Genomic DNA, 26,883 nt, shown 5'->3' with positions numbered 1-26,883 from the left:
GCTTTCGCAGTTGTCTCTGAAACATGCTCCTCTTGTCCTTGACTGAAAGTTTTGTGTCTGATATGTTTTCTTTGTTTTAGGTCTGATCTTTGCTGTGGATGAGATAAAGCAGTTTTATGCTGGGAAGGTAAACCTGTATCAGTTTTGTGGTAGATCATACCATACCACTTGGTCTCTTCAGTTTATGTATGTGAGGTCTGGTACCTACTGACCTTAGATTGGCCTAAATTGTATCTTTCTAACATGAAAAAATACTCACCCTTTGGTAAGTGTTTGTGTGGTCTGAAAAAGTAATTTAAAAATCCATGTGAAATTTCAAAAACTTTTGAAACAGTGTTCACAAATTGATAAAAACTTTTTAGTAGACTGTAGGCTAAAATGAAAATGGATAAGGATGCCAGCAATAGGTAGAGATCAGCTATGACATAAGTCGTTTCCTGACAGCCTGGAAAATTTGTGTATCTGATACTTCTCTTTCCATAATTTAAAAGAAGTTCTCTAAACCTCATGCAACGTTTCTCGCTTTCTCCTGTTCTGTGTCTCTGGGTGCTGGCAGAAGGAAGAACTGTGCAAGGGGAGGTTGTGTGCTTTGGACTGAACCATCATGTGGATGTGCAGGATTTCCTTTGGCAATGTATGAGTCATGAGAGCCAGAGACCCTTGCTGTGGTGTGGGCTTGCTGTAGAGGAACCAGTGCTCTGATTGCTCATGAGTACTCAGGTGTAGGAGGAGGGAGTGTGTGTGCGTGAACAGCTGCCTAGAGGCATGCTGTACATACTGTTTACATACTTCAAACTTACATTTGTGGTAAAGTGGCCCTTTGAGTAGAAGGAGTGACAAATCTGGTAACAACTGTGCATTAATCCTGTCCTTGTTATTACATGCCATCTGGATTTTTCAAAGGCTATAAATTCCCCATTACGTCAGTAAGCTGTAATGGAGGGTGTGCATCCTGGGGGCTGGAACTACAAATGTCTGTTGAATGTTACAACTTCGACTGGGAAACACATGCTGCTTTCAGAGCACCTGGGTAGTCCATTTGGTAGGTCTCTGTTTTGGATCCTGCAGCTGTCCTGCAATACTTGAAGAAATACCATGCTCTGCTTGGGGGTGGACTGGATGAAGAATTGACATTGGAGGAGTCATGACAGAAGAAGGAAAGCTGTAGACTTAGATGGACACTTGGCACATTACCAAAAATTACGGGGGCATTAGTAGGCTAGCTAATACTTTATGTTAATGAAATTTTTGTGTTACTTGTAGGGTTTTCCTGTTTTTACTTTAGGGTTTTCTGGGTTTTTTTGGTAAGAATTATTGTAATTTCAAATGAGAATGTGTTCTTTTTCTGTTTGTCTGTAAGTAGCCCAGGAAGAACAAACACTTTAGCTTACTGGGTGGTTAAGTCAAGATCTGATTCTGCTTAGTGTAATTTAATGTGACATTTGGTCTGAATGTGACACTGTATTTCTGTGTTAGGTGTTTGGCTTTTTTTTTTCTGGTGGAAAGAACAAACTCCTTAGAAAGCATGTATAAAGTAGTTAATAATTAGTTAATTTTATACTAGTAATGAAGTTAAATTACCACAACCTTGAGACAATGCTTTTCTGTTTATGAAAATATATAAAGTAGTTTTCAGAAGAGTTGGAAGCTGATCTTGCAGAGAGAGAACAAGCTGTGCTCTGGACAAAAGTCACTGCTTTGATCTTGTATTACAGCCACTTTTAACTACAGATAATGTTGATTTCTAAAGGTCTCTTCTGTTACTGCAATTAGTACTGCTAATGGATCAGAAAATACAGAGACTTTGAAGTTCTGAAGTAGGAAAAACTTTATCAAAAATAAGGTTGTTGGAATTAGTGTTACTGCAGTCTTCTTTTAAAGGAAATGAACCAGTTAAGAAAAATAACTTAAATTGCTTTTTACTATAAAATATAACCTTCTGGTGCAAAATATGCAGCAACTGCAGTTACAATGCTTATTGTTTACAAATGAGTGATCAGCTGTATAGTCAAACAGATACTTAACCTGAGGAAGACAGGAGAAGTTAAAACCTAAGATACTAATTTTAATGCCCCTTTCATCCTCTTTTATTAGTTATAGGCAAAGCTAGGTTTTATTAGTTATAGGGAGATTGTTTTTAATATGAGGTAAACCTGTTCTGTTCCCTAGCTTGGGGTCATCTCTGGGCTGTATTAATATTACCAGTGACAAGGTAATGTGTCTTTAATGAGGCTTAATGTAGGATTGTTGGTTACGTGGTAGTTGATAAGCATTCTGGAATACTGCCAAAATATCCCTCTAAGGAAACTGTAATTTGACTTTGTCTGCATTGTCTGTATTAAGTGTATGGTGAACCATAATTAGGGTTTTTCCAAGTAGCTTTTGACATCTATTGGAAGCAGGAAGTATCAAGCATCTTTATATGAAATTGCTTAGTAAAGTCCAGGACAACACAATGTACTCTTCCTCTAGCTGTCTGCTTTAGTGGGAGGTAGACTTCACTGTGCCTGTTTCTTATGTTGAGTCAAGACTGTCTCTTAATTGTAGTTGCAACTTAGCTTTCATTATGTCTGTGTGTTTAATCCATCCTGATATGTGTGAGTTATGTATAAGTAAAAACTGTCAGGTTATGCCTTATTGGTCACATCACAAACACTGAACTATGGGAATGAAGATGGGAAGGTTAGATAAGACCGCTAAATAGACCTGCCCTTTTAAGACAGGAAGCAAGATATTCCACCTCCAAGAAGAGCTCTGGTGTTTGTTCTGGTGTTAAATAGATCTTCCAGTCATGTTTTTCTTTCCGCTCCATGTAACTTTTTATTTTATTTGGTAGGTTGTGTTGACTCAAGTGAAGGCAAAAAGTATCTTGGCTTCTTATCTATTGATACAGTGTCTCTTGAAGTGATAATATTTTGTTAGCAGCAAACTGTCTAACAAAAACTGATCCTTTGACTAAACTGAGCTGAAGTTTCTGTGAATGTTACTGAGTCATGGAAAGTTAAACTTGATGAGAGAGAGCCAGTTGTGAACTAGAGTGGATGATACGTCACTGGCTGCAAAATACTAACCTTGCCAGATTGAGAAAGACCAAGCTTTTTGGTTTGAGTTGCAGTGTGGCTAGAGGCTTTCAATTTGTATGTCTTGACTGCCTATGTGTCATGGTTTGACACTGGCACAATGCCAGTGCCCCCCATAAAAATGCAATTTCTCAACTGAATGCTGTGAAATGCGATCGAGAACAGAGCAAAGCAGGCCCAAGCCTAATAACAAGAAAAAATCTTTATTAAGTTACTACCACTATGCCACTATAAAAGAGGGGAAAAAAAGAAAGTAACACACACAATTCAAAATGAAAACCTTCCAAAGCATTCCTCCTCCCACCACCCAACTTCAACAAACCGCAGTGAGACACAATCTGGACCCCAATCAGGTTTCCACCCTCCAGATAATCAACACCCAGTCCATCTGCAGGGAGACAGGAGTCTCTCCTGTGCCACAGACCCCCCAAGAAACACAGCTGCCACATCCTGTGCTTCCATGTCACCACATGGCACCGCCCGGAGAAAAAAAGTTTGCCAGTGGTGACCCTCTCCTTTCCATGCACAGTGCTCTCACCACCAATGCATGGATGGAATGACTGCTTTTAGGATTTTTCCTTTCAGGGATGCCCTGCCAAGAGGGGAAAAAACAACAGTTTTTCATTTTTGGGACCAACAGTCCCCCCCATTTTCCCCTGGGGCCGAGGGTCCAAGAACAGAGATCTTCTTCTCTTCTTCCTCTGCGAAGACAGGGGGCACCACCACAAACCTTAACTTTTCTCTGTTCGCTCCACTTCTGTCTTTTCCCAGCTGAAGCAGGTCTCTTGGGCTCACCGGCATCCTCCTAAAATATAGTCTCTCTTGGAGGAGAAGATCAGTTCAGTCTGTGGCTACCAAGAAAAAGTCCAGCCAAAAGCCACTCCATCATCTCCTCCCACCTAGAATTCCTCCTTCCAACATCCCAGGTCCCAGGCTGTCTCTCTTCCTCTCTTTTCAAACCAAGGAGGAGAAAAATTTCACAAAGCTTTCATTTCTCAAGGAAGGGTTAAAAGTCCCGACTCCCAAAGATGGCTCACTGCCCAGGCTCCAGCTCCCACAGGTGGCTGGGCACCTTGCGGCCCTCCTGCTCTTCTCCTTCCCCACAGTGAACTGCTGGCAAAACCACCGCCGTCTCTTTTTCTCTCTTGGGAGAGAGAGAGACTCTGGGGGGGGAACGGAGACATCCCAGATTTCTCCACCCTTCCATCTGCAGGGGGCCAGCCCGGTTCCAGCCCCTCCACCCTTGGGCCTACCTCCGGAGGCCACATGGCTTCTCCCCTCCCCCACCCAGCTCGTGGCCGGGCAGGGGAGAGTCCTGCACTGCACGCTGACTGGAACCAAAAGGGGCGAGTTCTCCTGGGAATTCTGCTTTTAACCCCTCTGTGTTCTCAGAGGCGTGTCCACCTTCAATTGGTCAATGTCCAAATTGACCTCTCCCTTCCGGAAAAATTCTTTTACCGTGTCAAACCACGACACTATGTTAAGAGAGTAAGCACTTGCTCTGTTTCTGCTGCTCTACCTTCAGTCAGTGTCTGAAAGTACTCTCTGCTTGTGTCTCTGAAATTATTGTGTTTACCTCTTTCATCGAATGAAAAATAATAACTGAATTGTCTTATTTGGAAGCCAACAGTTTACTAAAAGTTTATTATTAAGCCGTATGGCTGAAAGTAGGAAAATCTTTATCATATTGGTCTTTCAGCAGTGGTATCTCATCCATGTTAGTGTCCAGTGTCCTGGAAAATACAGCTGTAACTAGTACTTACTGGTTATGATGTTGGAAGTATTAGGATGAGAAAGATGTAGTAGAACTCTTGCTAACTTTATAAACATATTAAATAACATTCTAAAATTATTTTTTATTCCAGTGGGGTTTTATACAATTTCTGTGGAATGACTGAATGATGGTACAAGATTTTACAAAAACTGATGAGCTTGACACTAAGTTCTTGCAATACTTAGAGGCTTGTCTGCTGCAAGAAGAATTAATTTGATTGAATAATCTTATGGCTAAGAAGGAAAAACTTAGTGTTTTCCCTTGTGTAGTATCTATTTTGAGAAGAATGCTTGTATATTCTTTCTGTCTTCTCAGGCTCCTTAGTTGCCTTTGCATTCTTCTTAAATCTCTTCCTACAATAGGAAAAAGAAGATGTATCCAGACAAGGTGGTTGTTTGTATTTGCCTTTCAGTTTAGGATCGCTTGGCAATCAGCTTTGTGTAATGAAGTTGGTTAAGAATAGAATCATATGCAGTATTTTTAGAGATTTTCTACAAGGAGTGCACTTTGGTGCAAGTGCAGTGGGTGTTAAACTCCTGATTGAGTATGTGGTTTGTTTGTTCTGTCACTATTTTGGTTTGTTTTTTTTTTTCTTTTCTGGTACCACTTTCAAACAAATAGAAGCTATATTACACTCCTTTGGTCTTGGGGGTGACCAAGGAGGTTTGTGTGAGACAAACAGGAAAGGTGATCAGTAGGAAGATCAAAGCTTTATTGCTGCAGTGAAGTTCTATGCTACTGCCCTATGATTCTGCCTCTTAGAAGTGTTTCCTGTGTAGAAACAGCTGCAGGTTGAATAGCAAGAAGGTGCCACTGTAAACAGTAAGTAAAGTTGTCTTGGTGTTTAGCCAACTTTAAACTGAAACTATTCTGCTTTCTTGTGCAGCATGTTGGAGATGAATCTGATAATGGATAACTGTTGACAGCAGCCATTTGTATGTCAATCAAAGTAAAGTAGTCATAATGCTTTACTTGGCGAGCGTGTAACTGAATCTGCTGATTTCCACTTTTCAGTCATGAGGGAGGGGTGCTGTTTAAAACAGTAGAAGCTCATCCAGTTGTTCAGAGCGGGTGAGAGTGATACCAGTTTATTAAAATGTGACTGCCTGGTGCCCCATCGTTACAAGTAGGTTCAGAAATCTGTCATCTTGAGGCTGCCTCTGGTATGCAGCCAGCCACGCCTGACTGCAGTTCATTTGGCTGAGGCTTGTTCTTGGTCCTGCCCTGGTTTGTACAGTATGGCTGTCTAAGAATCATCTGGCTGCATGCAGCTGAAGGCAGAGTAGGAACTGTCCACTTTCTGTAACATGTGATTAGCTGCTCTTAACTATAACAGTTGTTTCCATTGCATATGTCTGTTCTCTGTAAAAAATGGAGGGTAGATTTTTTTTTTAAGACTCAATTTTTTTGTCTCTTCTGGAAATGTTAGGGTGACTAGCAGCATCAAAAGGCCATTGCTTTTTAGACTGTCATGGAGAAACCTTTGTTCTTTTGGTTACTGACATCTAATTTTTGGGCTAAATGACACTGAAATTTGTTTTAATTTCTAATTGTTTCTCAGCTCTTTAGTTAACCTAACTTCTAGCAGAAGTGAGTTTTACCTTACCAGTTCCTCCTTTCTTCTTGGTGTGTGAATGTGTTTTTTGTGATATTCGGTGTCTTGTTTTTGTGGTTTGGTTTTAGTTTAGTTTAGTTTGTTTTTGTTTCGTTTTTTTGTTTTTTTTTTTTTTTTTTTATTAAAGCATGACTGCCAGTCAAGTCTTGAATGAGGCATGTTCTATTTAGATGAGAGTGAATAAGTAAGTCTGAACTACTATGTCTGATCTTTGGCTTCTGATTACTGAAGTTCTTCATCTGCAGTGGAAAACACAGCTTCTCCAAAACCACCACCACTGTCTGTCCACTCAGCTCTCTGGAAAAAATACTCTCACTTTAGGCAAATAATCTTGAGAGTTTTTAAAAAGCAGATGAGTTATGCTTATATTTCAAACCAATAAATCTGAAATAATATGTAACCACAAAAATATGTGCATTTTTTCTTTTAGAGAAATTAACTTCATTTTTTACTTTTCATGTGAAAATTGGTTGTACCGTGTAGAGCAGAACTTTTGCCTTTTCATACCATTCTTGCTGCCTCAAGGCTATTTCTGTCTCTGGTAAGGGGAAATAATTTTCCTGTTTTGTAACAGCTTCATCATCTTCCCCTTTGAACTGAGTGTTATTCATTTGTTTCTGTTCCTAGGCTATTAATTGTTAATACCAGGATCTGGTGTTGAAGTGTCAAATAAAGCATGTGTAGGTGGCAGAGATGAAGAGCTGGAGATATCTTTTCCTTTCTCTGCTCCTCCAGGTTGTTTCTCTGCCAAGACAGCATTGAAATGATATTTCTATCTTATGTTTGGGGGGGGGGTTTGTTGGTAAACATAAAGATGTAGTTTAACTTCCATTTTATTTTCTGCTGGTTTGTAGAGTAGACTGCTCTTTTCTGTAAGAAATTGCTATGAAGTCTAATGAAGCAGTAGCTAAAAAGTTAGGGGTTTTAAGCACTTTATAATGCACTTTAAAATACTTATTCTTTACATCAATACTTTATGAATTAGCTGAAGATATGTGACAAATTAGCTTTTGGGTCCTGCTGTAATGCTGGGGATTTTGTTTTGTAACATATGGGAAAATATGCAGTCCTGAGTTGGGTTTTCTCATGCAGCTGGCCATTTAAGCAAGTTGTTCTGTCCACTGCCATCCGATTGTTATGGAGACCTTTCCTGCGTATTAACAGATTATTTCATAAGTCAAGATCTCAGAACTACCTTTTTTAGTTCATACAGGTACTATCTGCAGTTTGTAGATGTGTGTTAGCTGTGTTACTCTACTTCTCTTAACTGCAGATGAATCAAACCCAATTTTCATAGCTGAATGTATTTATTTTTGGGCTGAGCAGTCTTACAAGCTAAATTTTTGTAATTTAAGACTGATGAGTTGCTTTGTTGTTCACCTCCGTCATTCTTTTCTGTGAAGTAGTAATTTCTGATATTTGATGCTTCAGAGTGTTGTCCACAAAAAATCAGATTTGGTAACTGATGTGCAACAAGCTAATAATTCCACAAGAGAGACACTGATTATTTATTTCAGAGTTGCACAAGCCTGGGTCCTCAGAGGCATTCCACAAGTCAAGCATGCCCTTTCAGGCTTCCTATGGTATTTAGATAGCTTCCTATGCTATTCCTATGTTATTTAGACATAGAATTCAGTGTTAGCAACCTCCCAAGTACAGCCCTCTATTTAGTTAGTGATTTCCATACAAGTTACATAATCACAGGGGTGGGTCTTCACCTGAGCAAGGGTCTTCTTGATTTGTACATCTGGGAATTTTGCCTGTTGTGTTACTTCCTTTGTGATTTTCCAGCTTCTATTAGCAGTTCTCAGTTCAGTCAAGTCAGCTGAGTGGAGAGATTGAATGCTGTTGTTTGGTATTCAGGAGTAATGTAATATTCTAAGGACCTTTCATATTGCTATAATGTTTGGTAACTTTTAAATGCGCAGTGATTTTAAGTTATCACTTAGTGGACCTGAAATGTAAAATTCTTAGCCACGAGTTTCTTTGAATGATTTTTAATGTAGTCCTGTCTAAGGCTAAGGACAAAAAAATAGTCACAAAATTTCATAGCAGAAAAGGGGAAAAAAAGTATATATATAATCTCCTTCTCTGCTATCCATTGGTGGAGATTACTTTCTTACATCTTGCATTGGAGGTCAGGTGTTGTTACACCACGCCTCCTGGTAACAAGCTGGCCTTCTCCAAATGCCCTGACTACCAAGGCTATTACAAGGGGGAGGGGAGAGAGGACTATGGGAGGACATATTACTGTAACATCACTATTTGATGCTAGGATCTAACATCCACATAATATCTATCTCTTAATTTTGACAGCCAACTTTTATATTACTCATCTATAACAAAACGAAGACCGTATGGAAGGTCTTCTGTAGCCTCTGTTCATATTTTTAGCATTGTAGGTCAGTTTCTTCTTATACCTCACCCATTGTCTTCTCATGGTTGCATGTTTTTCCTGTGTTCAGTATTACCAAGGGAAAATAGGTTTAATGCATACTCCCACATGCAATGTATATGCTAATGCTATTTCAGCTGAGTCTGCCAACTTTTAGCCAGGACTGATAGGAAACCTCTCCTGTAATTTTAGAACGCTGCTTCTGAGCTTGTTAGCTAAGTTTTATTTAAAATCCCTTAAGTCCTGTGGTATGAATCCACATACAGAATGATAATTTTAGTGTGAATGCAGTGAAAAGTGTTTTATCCTTTCTTTTCGGTTGAGAAAATTTAGACTTCTTAGTGGAGCCTTTTTCTCTTCATGTAGAATTCAGTCACCAACTTCCAAACTGGTAACTGAGCTTTCCATAGGCAGCTGCAGGCAGTGAATAGGCAGGGCAGCATACCTGAGGCCAGAGACTGGGTTTCCTGTGCATTAGTTTCATTGCTTTTTTGAGAAGAAGGATGGTGTGAGTCTGAATTACAAAAGACAAAAGGATAAAATAGTAGTTAGGATGTACCCATACCTGAACAGAAGTTTTGACAAAAGCATTTTGAAGTGCATGTACTTGCTAAATATGCAACTGTCTTCATAGATTTCCATGCTTTGCAATATCTTAATATGTGTGTTTCCCAAAGAGGGTGTTACAGATAAGTTTATATTTTTTCAAGTCACCTTAAAACTATTGTTTATTTAATACTGACAAAATAAAGCCGTGAAAAGGACAAATAATGTGGTAGAATAATAGTATTAAATGCTGGGTAGGAATTTTTATTTTATGTCTGTCAAATTAAAAAATACCCTTATTCATGTTATATTTATATTTTTGAGTTAACACTTTAGGTGGGACTTTGTTTCCTTTGCCCAATCAGTATGGACTCCAAACTGTGCCTGGTGTATCTAGATACGACTGAATTTAGGTTTTTGAAGTAATGTTGTTTTCAGTGGGGAGAACCTAGATGCTTCATACCTTACTTGGTAGTTATATCTTATCATAAATCTGAATTTTAAAGGAATAGTTTAGATTGATCAAATTGGCCAGCTTCACTTGGAAAAGAGCAGTGTTTAAACGCTTAGCTTGATATAACATTTACTGAACTTAAAACAACAGTATAGGAGTCACGGGATGTAGTCTGAAATTTCCTTCGAGTTGATTTATGATGAATGTAGAAGCAGATAGAGTTCACATTTGATGCTAGGATCTCTAATAAGCAAGGCAAGAAGTTGTTTCTTCTTTCTTCCAGTGCATTACCACAAAAGTGTAGGTACTGATCAATGTCCTTGTGTTAGTCAAAGAATCTCCCTTACATGCTGCTTTTGTGAAGCTTGAGAGGTGAATTGTCTGCTGTGGGTGGTTTCTGATCTCATTGCTATAGTGCAGAAACTCTTCCATTTTTCTTATTAGTACACTGTGTCCATTTATGTCTCTGTCTGATTTTCACTTTCTTTGCTTCACAAAACATATTAGTATCTCTGAGTTATGTAAACTTAGTTGTTTTTAAGCCTTTTTGCATCTTGAAAAGGATAGATCATAAAGATTTAAAGAAATTATGTAATTATCAAACAAATAAACCAAAAGACTATGTGATTCAAGAAACATAATTTTGAGACAGCTTTATTTTGCTAAATCTTGTGCTAATGATTTTTGGTTATCTGTGGAAAAGTCTGAGTCATGCCATCTAGTGGCAGTTTTACATATGTATGTGTTTTAAATTCGTGGATGGATATGTACTCTGGAAAAAGTGTACTAAAAATCTGCGGATTGAAGCATTAACCAGCATTGTATTGCACAAGATAGTTGTCAAACTGTTTCTCTTGGTATTAGTTTGTGTTCGTGTATTTCTTTTTCTTGAGTAGAATGTCTGAAAAAAGACTTTGTTGTCCTTTGCAAGTACTAATTGATTCTTTACTGTTTTTGAATAAATAAAACTAGGAATTGTTAAACAAAGGTAGCTGGGGCCAGGTCCAAGTAGAAATTCTTATTTTGCACAAAATGGGTATCAGGCTCATGGAATTCCTTACTAATGTTATAACTCATGAATAAAACAAAGTCTACATGGGACTGAGGAAATTGGATTGGTATTTGGAACAGAGATCTACTGAAAATCACAACATGGTCAGACTGTGTTTGGGCCTTGAATACACAGAGTTGCCAGAGACTGGAGAGGGATATGTGAGGGAGCGTTGTAGCCCATTTGTCCTTGCTACTCACTTCTAGAGCCCAATTTTGTAAACTGGACACAGAAATGAATTATCCTAGAGCTAAGCTGTTCTGCTCATTTTTACATTTGTGCATTTCTTCCTTTATTTCAATTTGAGATTTGAACCTATGTTGAAAGAACTTCGAATCTAGGTGGAAAGAAGCAACTTTCAGACTCCTGGACTAATCTCTTCATATAACAGCGTTTAATGTGGGAGCTGGCTGTATGTGCATGCTGTCTGCCATGCATTCCAGACCATTTGTATGTACTCTGGCCAGCCTGAATATCAGGTATATGCACAGAGCACCTTTTGGTTATGTGTAAATTATATTGTTCAGTTACTGCATCCTGAATATGACATGTGTGCTGCATGAACTCCTGAGGCATAAGTTTGTATTGCCTTCTGTGATTTACATGGTAGAAGCTTAGGATCTAAAAAGGAAAAGATCTTTGGTTTCATTCAGCTGTAGTCTGATGTAGTGGGCCCATAGGAAATCTCTCTGTATAATGATTTGCAGTGAAAACTTAGCAAACAGTCAGTAGACTGTGACTATTCTGATGATTACTGTCTATTGCAGAAGTAAGTGCTATCTGGTAATGGTAAATTTCTGCTGTGTTACAAAACATAATACACATTAGATTGAAACTTCTTTCTTTCTTCTGCAGGAAAACTTTGAAGATGCCTATGAAAACATCCCCGTGTAAGTAGAATTTTTTAAAATGTGTGTTTGTTGAAACTGCTTATAGAGAAATGGAATACTGTGTGCACACCATTACAGGGAAGCATAATTTTATATGCACTGACTACATTCACATTTTTCAGAACAGTTAAAGTCCTCAGGAGCTGAGAAATGAAGTATGATTAGGTTGATATATGTGATGAAATATTTGCCAACAAATGTGAAAATTGTAAACAATTAAACTAGGAAATCTAGCAACTGAGTTACATGCTGATAGCTCTAGAAAGTTTTGCATGGTGAAAATATAGTCACTTAACATTATTAGGAAAATTTTGGATCATACATTATGCAAGACCATCTGAGTAAATTTTTCGAATGGAAGTTCCTATGTCTTTATAATATATTGCTGCACAGATGTTTTCCCCTAATGAAGTGAGATCATCACTTCTCTGGTGTAAGATCTCATGCTGAAGCAACACCTTTCTTAAACTGTGATGAAAACACATTATGCTGTTTGTAAGTGGTTTTAGTTTTTCTCCAGGATTTTATTGCATTTTTATGCCATGAAACACATGAGGAGTGGACTTCTGCTAATATCCTCAGATTACTAAAACACTCCTAGACCCAGCTGTAGATTTGGACTAAACTTCATGGCCAAAACATCCATGGTCTTGGCAAATTGTATTTGACAGATTGCAAGACCCTCTGTTATCTTTCCTAGAATAGAAAGATCTGATCTGTGTAGAACTGAGAAAATTAAACATTGTTTCTTGACAATCAGAAGGAAACAAGAACCTGATATGTTCCCATTGAGAATTCTTTATGGTAATGTTTGCTTATTCTTCTTTCACTGCCTAGCATTTTGTCTACGTATAACTTATCTCTTCGGCCTCTGTTTTCCCCTGGGAAAGGGACAAGAGTAACTTGAAATACTGTTTGAGAATATTTATCCAATATTCATGAATTCTATGAGAAAGTGTTGTTTGTTTGGGTTTTTTTTGGTTTTTTTTTGTTTTTTTTTTTTTCTGTTGATTTCTGAGCTGGGCATAGTTGTTTATTTTTCGCATGCAGAGCTTTGATTTGTTCTTTCCAAGTGTCTCTTCTGTGTTTGTAGCTGTCTTACAGATACACTTTTGTAACAGAAGTTAGGATATCAGTTTATTCTGGCTGGTATTGCTTCCACCTGCAATAAGCATTGTCTAGAAGAGTAGATGAAAGATGATAGAGAGAATATTAATTGGACAAAAAATTGTGTTGTTACTTAACGTCACATTGAACATAATGAATATATATATTCTTTTGTATCTGGGCAGGAGTCTTCACTGGATTAGACTCCCCTTTCTCAAATTCTTTCAAAGATATGGCTATTTTAAAAAATGTGCCTAAGGAACTGAAAAAAAATCTTGGAATGTTATGTGAAAGTCTTCCATCTTATCTTTCTTGAAATGCTTTGATTGTGGTTTTCAGATTATGCTAGTAGTTTGCTCGAGGGAAAGCCTTTCATAAATGCCATACTGGTTGTTCATGACCTTTCTCTATCTATGAACGGAGAATTAATTGTAGTTTTTTCATTATTATATTGAAACAATAAATGGCCAGAGATTTAAGCTTCTAGGAAGCTGTGTCTGGTTTTTTATTTTGCTTTTGTTAATATTCACTTTCATAATTTTTCTGTGTCAGTGTTTCATTCTCCCTTATTTTGGATAGGAAGGTAGCATTGTTAGAGTTCTGTGATGATATGCCTGTCATTGATGATATGCTTGGCATTGGTTTGAGTGCTTTGTTGCAGTTAGTTATATCCTATTGAATTTAACTAAAATGGACCTTTTTTATAGGGAGTTGGGTCAACAAAGACTCACGTTTACTTCTGAGATCAGTTTTGGTTCAGATTCTGTCAGATCATCATGTTGGTTTAGAGAACTGGGGAAGAGTGTAACAACCAGATCTTCATAGTATTTCACACACCACTCTGCAATTCTTAGTGTAAAATATGTATAGAGTAACACAGCTCTGTATTTTGCACCAGTAGATGCTAGTGAATGGTTTTGCTAATCCAACTTTGCTTCAACTGGATTTATGCTGTAAATATTATTGCTTACTGATAGGTACCAGACTGTGCAGGTTAGATGTTGAAAGGGCAATGTGTTACCTTAATATGGTAAAATCCTTCCTTAAATCTCGTGTGCTGGCTTTTTAAATAGAGTTATTTACTGTATATTTTGTTCACTGGTACTAAAGCTGAAGAAAGACTATTACAGTAGGTACCTCTGCTGTTTTAGTTAAAGCAAGCGCTACCATTTAATATCTTCTCTGCCAACAAAACTGAGTTTTCAAAGTTCTGGTTTGATAGTAACACTTGACAGACCATCTTCAACCTTCCAAAGATAATAGGTGGAATATATATCAAAGTAAATTCATCATTACCTGTTTGTGTTAACTCAGAGCTACTTTGATTGGCATATTCTTTTGTAAAAGGAATTGAGTAACTCGTGGCAAACTGTGATTTTTGTTGTGGAAACTGAAGCCTCTGACAAGAAGTTTTGTGGTGGTAGGATGCTTTTTACCATTTTTGCACTGGAGTGCCTGCTTCCAAGTTTTGGCCTGGGTGGATGTGTTTGACTAAGTTACCTAGTGGCTGCCAATCATCTACAGGTACAAAAACATATGTAGATGGAACAGATTTGTGTGTGATTATTATTTTATTTAATTCTTGATAAAAATGCATCATCAATACTTAAATCTTACTGTGGAAAAACTAGAACTTTTAGTCTTACTGAACAAGATCATTCTCTACTTTGATTTTTTTTCAAAATATTTCTGCTTAATTTTTACTCAGATAATTCTGAAAATCTCTTTGTAGAATGTAGATATGAATGTTTTCTGTTGCCAGAGTGTCATTTTCTAAATTATATTGTCTTTTCAACTAGATTGAAAGTGGTTTGAGTTCTCAACAGTTTTTAACCATCACTGTATTATGCTTAGCATGTACTAACCTTGCCACTGCTATTTTGATTTCTGAAGTTCTCAATTTGTTTAGAACATGTATGAAATATTATTTCTGTTGGTATTTCTGTCCCTCTCATTTTACTAACTGTTCCTTAAAATGTCATCTGTATGTGAAAGGAATAAGTAGCTATCAAGTTTTTATGTTTGTCCATGCAATCTTCTTAGATTGCCTTTATCTCAAAGAGAAAGGCTGCATGGCAAAGATAGTGCCTTTATTTACTAACCCAGTATCAGAGGCTTACGTAAATGAATAGCAGCATTTAGAGCATCTGCATTATGACAGCAGTGTGGATATGTAGATGCTCTATATGAAGATGCTCTGTGGTTGTCTTTGGGAAGAAATACACTGGTCTGCTGAACTGCTGCAAGCAGTCATATGCAGAGGAAGTCTTCATGTGTGCTATTTTTATAGAAATTTCAGACATCAGACCCTGTGTTATGGCATCAGTGGAAAGATAGTGAGATCTCATTTAAACACAATTAAAACATTAAGTATTTGAAAAGTGGGAGCTTGCATTCTGTAAGCAAAGCAGACAGATGATTTTTGATCAAGAATGGAACTCCTGGAATTTTTTGTCATTTTCAATTTGAGCAAAAAGAGACATACTTCGTTGATTCTCTTTTGTGGTTTTTTTGCCTACCCAAAGCTGTGTACTGTTAATCCTTGATCCTGCCAAAGCAGCTCTGTGTGGTATTACTGGGGTGATAGATTAAGGGTCAGAAGTGTTTAAGGAAGTTAGAGCAGGTTATCCTTGTAATCTTAGATGTGTAGTTAAGATTTCAGTTACACCTGCACATGTGAGTGTTTTCTCAGTGAATGAAATTGAACAGTTAAGGAAATGGCTCTAAATTCAAATTTTAATTCAACAAGAATTAAAAGAAGCCAACAACTTTTAGGAACAGTTCCTGTCTTCATAACTTTAAACTCACATTTTGACAGTCTTGAGATGGTGAGAAGCAGCTGTGACAATTTAAATGATCAAAATTTTATTTTCTTATGTTTAGTGCAAAAAAGTTCCAGTAAAGGTAGTTTTTGTGTCTAGAAGATAATATTTTCATAGGTGCATAAATATAAAAATATGACACAGTAGCAACTTTATATTTTGAGTTTCAAGATTTGAAACAGCAGTAATGATACAGCAACCTTATCTCTTTAATCTTTCTCCACTCCAAACAGTTCTAAGATTATAGATTAAATTTGGGGAGGTTTCCATTGGTTGCACATTTTCATGGTTAAACATTTTCATGTGTAAACGTGTGTTTATTGCCACTACACCTTTTGCCTGTGCTGTAAGATTTCTTTGTGCTTGTATTTCAGTAGAAGAATTCAGGCCACATTGTGCTATTGTTTGTATTGGTATCTTCTGTTTATTTGAAATGTGCATTTCCAATTGTGTTCATAGCTCCTTAGAAAGTGAGGAGAGGAGGTAGACAAAAATCCAAAGTCAATCAAACAGTTTCAGAGACATTGTACATAGAAGAGCCCAAAACTCTGCATATTTTCTCCACCCTGTTATTCTTTTTGAAAGATTTGCTGAAAGGCTAGAGCACAAAAATATACCACAGCATGTTTTTCTTTTATCCCATGTTCACTGAAAAAAATCTGTCTTAATTGAGTGTAAATAATTCTTTGCTGTTCTGTGTCTTGATCTTTCATTACAAATTAATTAACACTGTGGCTTTAAATTCACATAATATTTTAGGGTGGGACTTTCTGGACTTTATTTAAGTATCATGTCGGAATCTTGATATTATGCTAGAATACGTGATCATATCTGTGTTTTCTTTCTTTAAAGGTCTTTCAGGAGAATAAAGTTTGTTTTGTGCTTTAATAAAGACTGCATAATGCTATTTGTAGCCCTGCAGCTCAGGAATTGCCTTCACTGAATAACTTCTGAGACTTGGAAAGTGATGTAGACTTTTGGATTTGTGGTACAACTGTTAAAATGTAAGTGCTTCAGATAAGAAAATGGAAAGATGAGTTTTAACTCGTCAATGAAGAAAAAGAATAAATTGGTCAGAATTTGTTGAGAAGTAGGATTGTTTTTAAGGAAAACAGATGGAAACCCAGATTTGCCTGTTTGTTTAAGCTATCAAAAAAAAAAAAAGCAGTCCTGTTTTTTAATAGTGTTGCTTTTGTTGTTTGATTTGGTTATGCCATGTCCACCCCTTCCTTCCCTTCCCCTTCCCTAATGATTAAATGCTGTCACAGAGTGTTTTGAGAATCAATCTGTGTGGAAGGTTTAGTGTATATGTATAAGTTCATTTTCCTTTAGGTCAGTCCAGGGGAAGACTTTTGAGCATGAGCTGATATTTGCAGACAGAAAGTTTGTTTTTGTCAGTTTTGTGGAAATGTTCTTCTGACTCACTCAGCTTTTTCTAAAAAGTAGTTTCTGAGCCTTGAATGTCGGCCTGTCTGAAATTTACGCTGTGTTAAAAACAGAACACTGTATATTTTGTAGGGAAATTGAGTTGACTTCTTTGCGACTGGGTAAACTTGACTGAAATTTGTCTATTCTTCATGTGTAGGCAAGGTCACAGAAATCCTGGCACTTTTACTTTCCCTGCCCCTAATATTGTTAGTATATTACCTGACAATATGCATAAGCGCTGCTTCAAATGACATGATGCAGAACTTGGGTCTGAACTCCTTGGTTTTTAACACTACTGGGTTAAGTTTTATGGAAAAGGTAGAATGTCCTGATTTTAAAGGTGCTGTTGTCCATAAATTACAGGTGTTAATCTCATCTCTTTGAAAGGTTCACAAGATATATGAAACCTTTTTCCCGTGATCATAGCCCTTGGTTCTCACAGGTGGTGTAGAAAATAATGGGCAATTCTTTCCCAGTATGTTACAAATAAGACTATTTTAACAAAAGTAAATTGTTTAAATAAATTGATTGGAAGTATTATTGTTGATGCTACTTTGCATGTACCTGAAATAAGTAAATGCAAACCTGTGGTTTGATTTGTTTGAACCAGTTCATAACTGTAAACATAGCTAGAACTAGGTACTATTAGTCCAGTTGGTACAGCTTTAAAGAATACCTTTTGAAGCTAATAGTGGAAGACAGTTTAATTTTCTGCTGCTTAGCTCCCATGTACTGAGCTTTCATCATATCTCATCTAGAGAGATTAGACCAAGGGGATAAAACTATTGATGTTGTAGATGTTTTGCTTTTGACTCCTGCTTTCTTCTGTTGCAGCTGATATTCATGAAGAGAACTGTTTATTAGCAGCTCTCTGTATTAGTAATTTGTTTTGGTTATAGAACTCCAGCTAAAAATTTGGATTTCTGGGGGAAAGAATGTTGAAGGGTTAATTTTAAAAAAGTGATGTTGAAAGAAAATCAAACATGAGTTATTTCTCTTCAGTGTTCTTGCTATGAACTCTCATGTATTTAATCTGTTTTCCTGCAGTTACTTTAACATACTTTACTGCAGTTTCATTAGCATAGTTTTCTTTTTCTGTCTGACTTTAATCGTGGTGGTGTTTTTTTTTTTTTTTAATTTTTTTATTCAGGAAATACTAAAGGGTCTCCTTTTTGTCTTTAAATATAAATTACTTTGCGTTCCCCATGTCTCAATTTTCCCGTTGCAGTTAGGAGTGATGGATTAGAATTAGGCTGCAGCACAGATTGGTAGAATCTCCCAGCATCCTCTTCCTGCAGAGGCATCAGCTTCCAGCATTGACTGTAGCTGCTGCCACTCTCACTGACATTTTTTTTGAATTCGGCTATGGAGAGTGCCTCTGGTGCCTCTGTTGCTTAGCTGCTGGCATGGAAACTTTTATTCTTTTTGCCTGATAACTCATTAATGAAACCTTATGGATATTGAAAAATAAAACAGAATCACTTTTCTCTTTATGCTTTTCTTTGTCCTTTTGCCTTTTTTTTTTTTTTTTTTGGTGTGTGTGTGCGCACGGTGGAAAAGAGTGAAAGAAACAGCACTTATTTTTTCATAAGGACTGTATTTACATACCTGAAGTTAACTGAATTAATCCTGTAAGTACATTATCTCTGTCTAATAGTCCTTGAAATCAGTAATGGGTTAGTAAGATTTATGGGATTTTTTTTTCTGTGAAAATTTGCTTTGGAATGTGTGTCAAAATACAACATTGTTGTTTTATATAGATTTCCTTTTAGATAAAAGAAAAAGATATATTCACAATGGGATTATGAAATAATTGCTTTTCCTCTGCACTTTGCAGTCGTGAACAATGCTTTTAGAGAGCAGAAGCTTCTCTGCTGATATCAGTGCTTAATCAGCTCAGATACTGTAGGTTGCAGAACACTGCAAGGTGTGTATTTTGGGATTGTATTTTGGGATTTGCCATTCTTTAAAATGTGGTAATTTAAGGACTGTATCAGACTTAGAGCTACTTTTTCCATTTATAGACTATGTCTTCTGCTCCTGGTAGCTGTGCTGGTTTAACCATTTGAGGTTATATAATTTTTTACTTTAACATAAATAATTTATTTCATGGGGTGCAGTGCTTTCAAGGTATTAAATGTTAAGTATAATGCAGTGTGCTTTTTAAAGACTTCAGTTATTTCAGAATATACCTCCAGCATAGGCTGTAAATTCCCTATGTAATAAATTCAAGTAAATTGCTTTGAAGTTTAGGAAGAGTGTCTTGCTAGGATCATGGTGTCCTAATTGTCTCTTTGGATCTAGGCCAGTATTTGTGTGACGCAGTGTTAGTCCCAAAAACATCTGGCCTGATCTGGTGTCCTACTTGCAGCATAATTTTTTTTTCCTCTATAACAAGATAAGTTAAATTTTTATTCATGTAATGTAAAACTGCCAGTGAACTGTTATTATTTCATGTATGTTAGCTCTTCAGGGAGGTTCCTTCTCAACCTATTTTCTTGTCAGCATGCCTTATTTGGACCTTCTTTCTAGCAAAAATGTTGAACAGATCAAAATTATGTAATTTTTAAGGTGAACATCTATTTGTCTGTATCTGCATGCTAATATGTTAAGTTTTGGCAGTATTACTCTCTGCCATATTCAGGTGATCATTTTTGTACACCGTATTGCATGCATTGACCTCAGCTTGATTATTTGATACAAGCAATTAGTCTGATAAGGAGGATACAAACATAGTAAATTCTCAGTTTACCTGCAAAGATCTCATGTTAAAACTTATATCTGAAAATACTGTCTAAACACTGAGTTCCATAAAATATATCTGATAATCTTTTATAGTGCTGTGTATTCCCATTAGTGTTGAACAGAAAAGTGTAAATTGAATTTTTCTTCTACTTGCAAACCAATATTGACACTTACTTGATTTTTCTGCCTTTGCAGTCAGACTGGTCAATTCTGAATGCCTGTGCTCTGATTGTTTTGTTGTTGATTCTAAATGCCTGTGTTTTTGTTTTAAGCTTTCATATATTTAGTGTCAAATTCATGCTGGAGTGGCTTGATAGACTTAAGTAAGATTATTTTGTAATCATTTTAGTGATCAGATTAACTATGCATGCCTATTCAGGTGGGTAAATAGTAACTCAAGGAGTTGACCTGTCTTGCTTTCACAATATGGCTGAGTCCTTACTGGAAATTTGGGTCTCCCCTTCTGTCCATGTGCAATCTGCCGCTGAACTTAAGAACTTGTTGTCATATAAAGCTGCTGACGTTTCTGAGATGATAAAAAAAACACCTGACTTGAAGTTATTTGATTACATAATCAATTAAGTAATTAAAGTTCACAGAATCTGAATAATGATCAGTCAAAAACTGGAACACTTGGCTATGCTCATGTTTCCTTTTTAAAATACAAACAAGATAATAAAGTGTCAAGAAATGTAGCCTGTGTTATTTTCAGAGTAGTAGACACTATTGGCAATGGCGGGTTGATGGTGAGCCAGCAAGATGAGCTTCATCTTGGCACTGTATCCTGTGGCACCTGAGATTCAAGCAGATGGTCAACTTAGTCTAGATTTTCTTCCTTTGTGCTTATTCTGTTGCTTTGTTGCAACTCTAGAGCAATATGTGCGGATACACCAACCAGTATTTTCTTGCACTGTTCAGATGCTATGTTGGTAGAGATATATAGATAAGTAAAATCCATGTTTTAAATAAGATAGATGACCAGGAAAGTTCCCTGTTTCATCATCCGTCCCCACCCCCTTAGTCATCGAAATATTTGGAAGCTAAACCTCTTGATCTTTCTTGTAGTCAACTGTTAGATTCCTGTGAGGCAGCGCTGTGGGTGCTGGGCTGCTTTCTGGCTGGAAGGCAATCCAGTGCATACTCTCTTAAGTTGGAGATTGCAAACAAAACTTACATGCAGAGTGTAAAGCAAATAAACATCCGTCTCCAGACACATGGTGATCTGAATTTAAATTTCCAAGATCAGATGAGACTTCTAAGATGGAATTTTTGTTTGTACAGAAATGTTTTGTTTGGTTGGTGGTCTTCTATTGCATTTCATTTGTAAGACAGCATTACAAATGCAGCAGCATTACTGCTGCTGTGAGCAGTAATAATTCCGAAAATAGAACATTCTCACTTGTAGGTAAATCTGTTTGGTTTGGAAGAACTAAGACTAAGACTTCTAGTTCTAAAAAGAAAGAGAAGGCAAACACTTTTCCTAAGTGTTTTCTAGCAGGTTTCCCCTGCTCCCAGCTTCTCGTCTGTAAGACAGAGCTGTATCTGCCATCCTTGCCCTTGCCTTGTTACATTACATGTAACATTATATCTGTTAATGTATAGCAAGGGATCAATTAAAATCCTCTCTCAGTGAAATTCCAGTAGTCTATGAAAAGCTATCAGCCTCACCTTTTTGACAATGCTAAGGTATAGCTAAAAACTGTGAAGTCATTCTCAGCTCATTTTAGTGTATATTATTTTAGTAATAATTGGTTTGCAATAGGAGCAGCTGTCTCCTTTCTTCTCCCTCAGTTACCTCTTCTCTTCTCTTCTCACTGTTTTTCTGAGACCGCCAACTCTTTTTCCACAGCTGTTCATTTTGAAAAATAGTTTTCAGTGCTTTCTCTTTATGTATACAAATGCGTAATATCAGCTAGCTAGTGTTTCTTTTTACTCTGAATTATCTTTTCTGACGCAGATGTAAAATGAGGGAGAAAAAATATTTTAAAAAATCCTAACCCAAAAATAAACAAAAGCCCAAAACAATGAAAGAAAACCCCCAGTGCTATTAAAGGAAAGGAAAATGCCCCAGTGGTGAGTTGGCTTGATCATTCAAAGGATTGTATAGGCACGTCCAGTGGTATTGCAGCAATGATCCAGAAATTCACTGATAGAGATACAACTAGCTGGCTAAATTCTGTTATCTCATAGTCAGGTAGTGTTGAGGAGGGAGGTGCAGCAACACTGATCTGAATTGCTTTCTGCCATGGTGTTTGCATCATGCACATATTGCCAGCTCTGTGGGTGGATAGTTGTCTCAAAAATTCAAACGGAAGGTAGTACCAAGGAAGGGCTTGGGTAATAACAATGCTGTTTGTCTCTCTCTGCTATAGAATAAGATTTCAAATACAGTGTGAGGAAGTCCTAAGGGAGGAATAAGTGAAAATAAGTGTGCTACCCTAAAGGCTTTGCCTGAATACCAAGCTACATAGCCTAATGTAATTTAAACTAAATGACTGTTTAGGGGGTGTTTTGTTAGTCAGTTGTGTGTTTTCTGGTGGGGCATTTTATTATTTTTGTTTGCTTTTTTCTTTTCAAATTTGCCTGATGTTGGGTATATTTTATTTAGTGAGCTTTTAAAGTAATTTTTGCCCATTTGCAAATTTGGCTAGCACAGTACTGCATAGTTTTGCTGCCAGTTGGATTTTTTAAAATGAACATTCAGCATACAGAATATTGCATACATTGGTGAAGTTCTGGAACAGTGAGACAGTGAACCTTCAAAGGAATAAAATATGCCTTGCATTGGAAAGAAATTTTTTTTCACTGCTTACTATAAATAATTTATTTACCTAAAATTCATGCTTCTCATAAAATGGGGTGCATGCATCATGAATGCAGAATTTGCTGTGGTGGTATGGCTAGTATATACAATACATGGGTAAAATATGTTGCTGCTTACTATACTGAGCAGTTGACTGAAGTTTTCAGACTTTCTGTATTAATGGTAATAGCCTGGAATAGGAAATGCTTTATATAAATTGCAAATAATTTCAAATGCTTAGCAGTATACCTTAAAGCATTTTTCTTGTGGCAGTTAGCCATTTTTCTGTTATGTGATTATAAGTGGTGTTGAACACTGAGTTTTAGAGTTCGCAACAATCTTTCTGTTTTCATTTAAAACAATATTGATCACATGGTCTTATATTTCTCCAGGATTATTTTAAACTAATATAAAAGGTTTGAGAATCCTTTTGTTCATAAACTGGATGTAATTGGCCACTTTGAAATATTGTGTTTCCTTTAATGTTAAGGATGAGGTATGCTTTAATATCTTTGCAGCAAGAAATGTTCAACTGTGAGACAGGTTACTCGATTTGATTCTGCATTTCTGAATTATTCTCTGGGTGAAAGGTATGCATAATAGCATGCCTGTAGGCGAAATAATAAAATTTCAGCTTCATGAGACTTGCCTGATGGCCCTTCAGAGGCTGAGTCCTCTACCTGTCCAACAAGATACTGAAAGATATATGCCAGCTCTAGCATAGTGTGGGATTGTGCAGTTTCTTGCATATGTCAGTAGTCCCTCAGAATAACGCACGTTCATAACAATTCTTTAGTTTCAGACTTGACACAGGAATTTTTCCTGAAGGTTGTACATTTCTGCTTGTATTTGTTTAAAACCAAATCATACAGAAGTCTCTGACTTGTGACATAAGAGTAATCTCTTGTATAAGAAAATCTAACACAACTAAAAAGCTACTTCCATTTGCTTTTTGAGCATTTCCTGAATGTGTCAGTAGATTATATTACCTTCAGCCATCCTTCACTAAACAATCTAGAACATAAAATGTAGACCTAACAGAGTATCTCAGTAAGATTTTCCAACAAGTTATTTTGCTTCATTTCATGATGCTCTTGGTGGTCATTTGCCATGAAAACTAGTGCAACCTACTGCTCTGTGGTAGGTAGGTAGTACTCCTACAAGTATCTCACCACCTGTTTGATGACTTGTGTTGCAACTGTATGTCTGTGCAAATGACTAATAAGAGTGATAGCAGATAATGCTGTTCCTTAAGAAGGGATTGAAAATAAATTTGGGGCACAGCACTAGACAGAAAAACTAGAGTATTACTGTTGTCTCGTGTATGAGTGATGCATAAGAGGGATAAAATGCAAAAGCCATTTTTCTTTTCAAATTACAAACTTAGTGGTGAGAAGTCCAATGCTTTCAAAACATGAAGAAAGTTATTTGAAGAAATATTTCCAGATAGCAGAAGTAATATCTGTGTTGTCTGTATGATTGCTCAGGTACAGTGAATACACATGGATGTATGCTAGTCTTTAGGTGAAAGTAGTTCCTGCTGGACATTTCAGATCTTTGCTGTTGCTAGCCATGCATATAAAAACATCAAATGCAGTCTTAAAATAGGTATTTCACGGACAAAACATAAAAAAAAAAAAAATGTTCATGAGGAGATAAGCTATCCTGCAAGCTTTTCAGACATAGGAGACTGCTCTCTATTTGGGTGAACATTAAATAGGTACTAAGAACTAAACTTCACCGGTGTTTCCTTAAATAAACATGGTAGAGATGCTTCCTGTTACCCACAGACACACAGTTTGCATTTTCTACTTAAAGTTTATTGAAAGAATATGAAACCTTACAGCGGAAAGGTGTTGAATCACAAGAGGAATTGACACATGTTGGTGGAAGATAAAATAGTAGAAGAAAGTAAGAGATATGGGGTTTGTAGTGGTATTTTACAGAGCTAGGCAAAAAGAAAGTGTCTCTGCCACAGTAAAGGATGACTCTTTCCGCTTCACTGAAACTGAAGTAACAGTACACTACAACAGGACTTCCAGTGTTTGAATGTTTGAGGACTGACAGAAATCAACATCAAAGAAACCATTCCTTAACAATTTGCTTTTTCTTAATGTAAGATTTTTAAATGTTACAGAATTAAAGATGTAGTATTCTTGTCCTAGTGACATACTTCTAATCTGAAGCATAGTTTAAAATTAAAACACAACAAAAAAAGAATTATGCCAAGAACAGACTTTTATTGCAGTAATACAATGTGTCTGAGTCATTTCAGTCTAAAAAAAGGGTAGTAATATGGTGGTGACAGTTTTTTAAAATGTTTTGGATCTTTGCTGTATAGTAAAACCAGGCAGGAGGACATCAGGTGCATTTTGGCAATGTAAAGTTGTGCGAGACATGAACAAGAAGTGATGATTTAACATCTCTTTGACCTGTAAATTGTGACCTTTGATACTGTGGTTTTAGGACGGCTTTTGATGTTGGGTGGGAGAAAGTCTTTCAAGGACACTGAGAGTGAAGCGGGTTCAGTGGGTTCTTCTGAGAGCGACCAGTGCTTTCGGGGCCCAGATCACGCTTGCTATGATGGCTGATGAAAGAGGCAAAGGACTGGTCTTTCTTTGGAGATTCAAAAGCTGATTATTGCTTCCAAGGCAGTCCAGGGACAAAGATGAACTTGGATTGAGGGCACAAAGTTTTATATGGGGGAAAAAGGGGTAGATCTGAAGGTCAAGGACCAATGGGAACAGGTGAAAGTTGTGCAGAGGCAGGACAGCCAACCAGGGGAACCAATAGGGTAACAAGAGTGGAACATTGCAGCAAGCTGGGACCATTGGGGATCAGGAGAGGGGAGAACATTCCAGGGAATATATAATTATGGTGAACTGAAGGCTGAACTGGGGTGGAGCAACTATACAAACCAATAGAACTTAAGACGTTTACGCGTGCCTGCATAGACCTATGGGAGGGAGGCACTTCTTACCCTAATCTTAGAGGGGTGTTTCTCTTTGCCTGCTTTGGCCTCTTGAGGGCTGGGGCTTTATAGCCCTAGTGGCAGGCTCTTGGATCTCTACATGGGAGGGGTTGGATTTGAGTTTATTTTATGCTAAGTAGGTGTGGAAGTACACAGCACAAGGTCAGATGTGTGGAAAAAGCATAGTGTGGTCTGCACGTAGTCCCCTTGATACGTGGAGGGAGGGGAAGAGGAATCCTATAAAGTAAGAAGCAATAGAATGGCCACTGTTCTTGGACATTCCAAGGAATCAGTAAAGTTGAAGGAGAGCAGTGTACAGTCAGAGCCTTGTAGCCAAGAAAATGGAACTATGGGATAGATTCTACTGAGGATCAACTGTTATTTCCCATTAAGAAGTCATGTTGTGGCTGTTTTAAGACTGACAACAAGATAGTTACTCTTTTTGATATGTTAGAACATAAACAGTTCAATATTGTGTTTTCTTGAACCAATTCATTGCTGCAAAGGGAAAGATCTACTTCAGGAAGCATAAAAAGTGCTGTATAGTGACAATATCAGATTTTGACAACATATTACAACTATTTGACTTAACAATCTTCCTGCAGAAGACAAGAACCAACTGAGAACTGTTTTTTTTTAAAGCTGTTTTATCATTGTTAGTTTGGCAGTAAATACTCCAGCAGACACTTGCATAAATGTTGTTCAAGACCAGTACTGCATAGCTTCTTGCTGCCTTACCTGTTGATACTGTAGATCACACACTAGGTGATTTGCATTTAAGCTTATGGAAGTAAATGCCTTATGAATACTTTTCTTCTGATTAAGCCTCTGTAAATATTAAGGGTCACTGGTTTGCTAAAGTATTTATGTTTTGGGAAGATGTTCTCTTAATTGTAATTGTCCTGGTTCAGGGCAAATTTGGGGAAAGAACCCTAAAAGTGTTCCTTTAGGAAAGCAGACTCAATTGGCCCCTCCCCCAACCAGTTCAGGAAGGATACCTCTTTGGAGGAAAGTGGAAAAAACCTGTTTATTAAACAAGCAAACTTAAACAATATTAAACAATAAAACTTCTCGCCACTCCAAGAGAGAGACAAACTCATAAAAAATTCCCCGGGTTGCCGCTGGGCTCACTCAGTCTCCGATCGGTCCCTCTGGCGCTGGAAATGCCACGGCCCAGGCCCGGCCCGCTGGGCCACAGGTGC

At 37.2% G+C, this 26,883-nt stretch overlaps 1 protein-coding gene across 6 annotated transcripts in view; it reads left to right on the top strand.

Moving 5' to 3' along the window:
• TTC39B (tetratricopeptide repeat domain 39B) overlaps positions 1 to 26,883 on the top strand; it is a 76,586-nt gene that overhangs the window by 13,335 nt on the left and 36,368 nt on the right. For 4 of the 6 annotated variants that reach the window (XM_002191359.6, XM_072921805.1, XM_072921806.1 and 1 more), the window contains one exon: positions 11,771 to 11,805. In XM_002191359.6, the coding sequence (XP_002191395.3) occupies positions 11,771 to 11,805 (35 nt within the window). Of the gene's footprint in view, positions 1 to 11,770; positions 11,806 to 16,586; positions 16,739 to 18,443; positions 18,794 to 26,883 lie in introns of those variants that run through there. The other 2 variants (XM_072921804.1, XM_030257575.4) reach the window with 2 other exon arrangements.

This window comes from Taeniopygia guttata, chromosome Z (assembly GCF_048771995.1).
Source record: "Taeniopygia guttata chromosome Z, bTaeGut7.mat, whole genome shotgun sequence".
NCBI classification, from domain to species: Eukaryota; Metazoa; Chordata; class Aves; order Passeriformes; family Estrildidae; genus Taeniopygia; species Taeniopygia guttata.
Note: the sequence above shows the minus strand (reverse complement) of the source record. Positions and strands in the feature narration are given on the sequence as shown.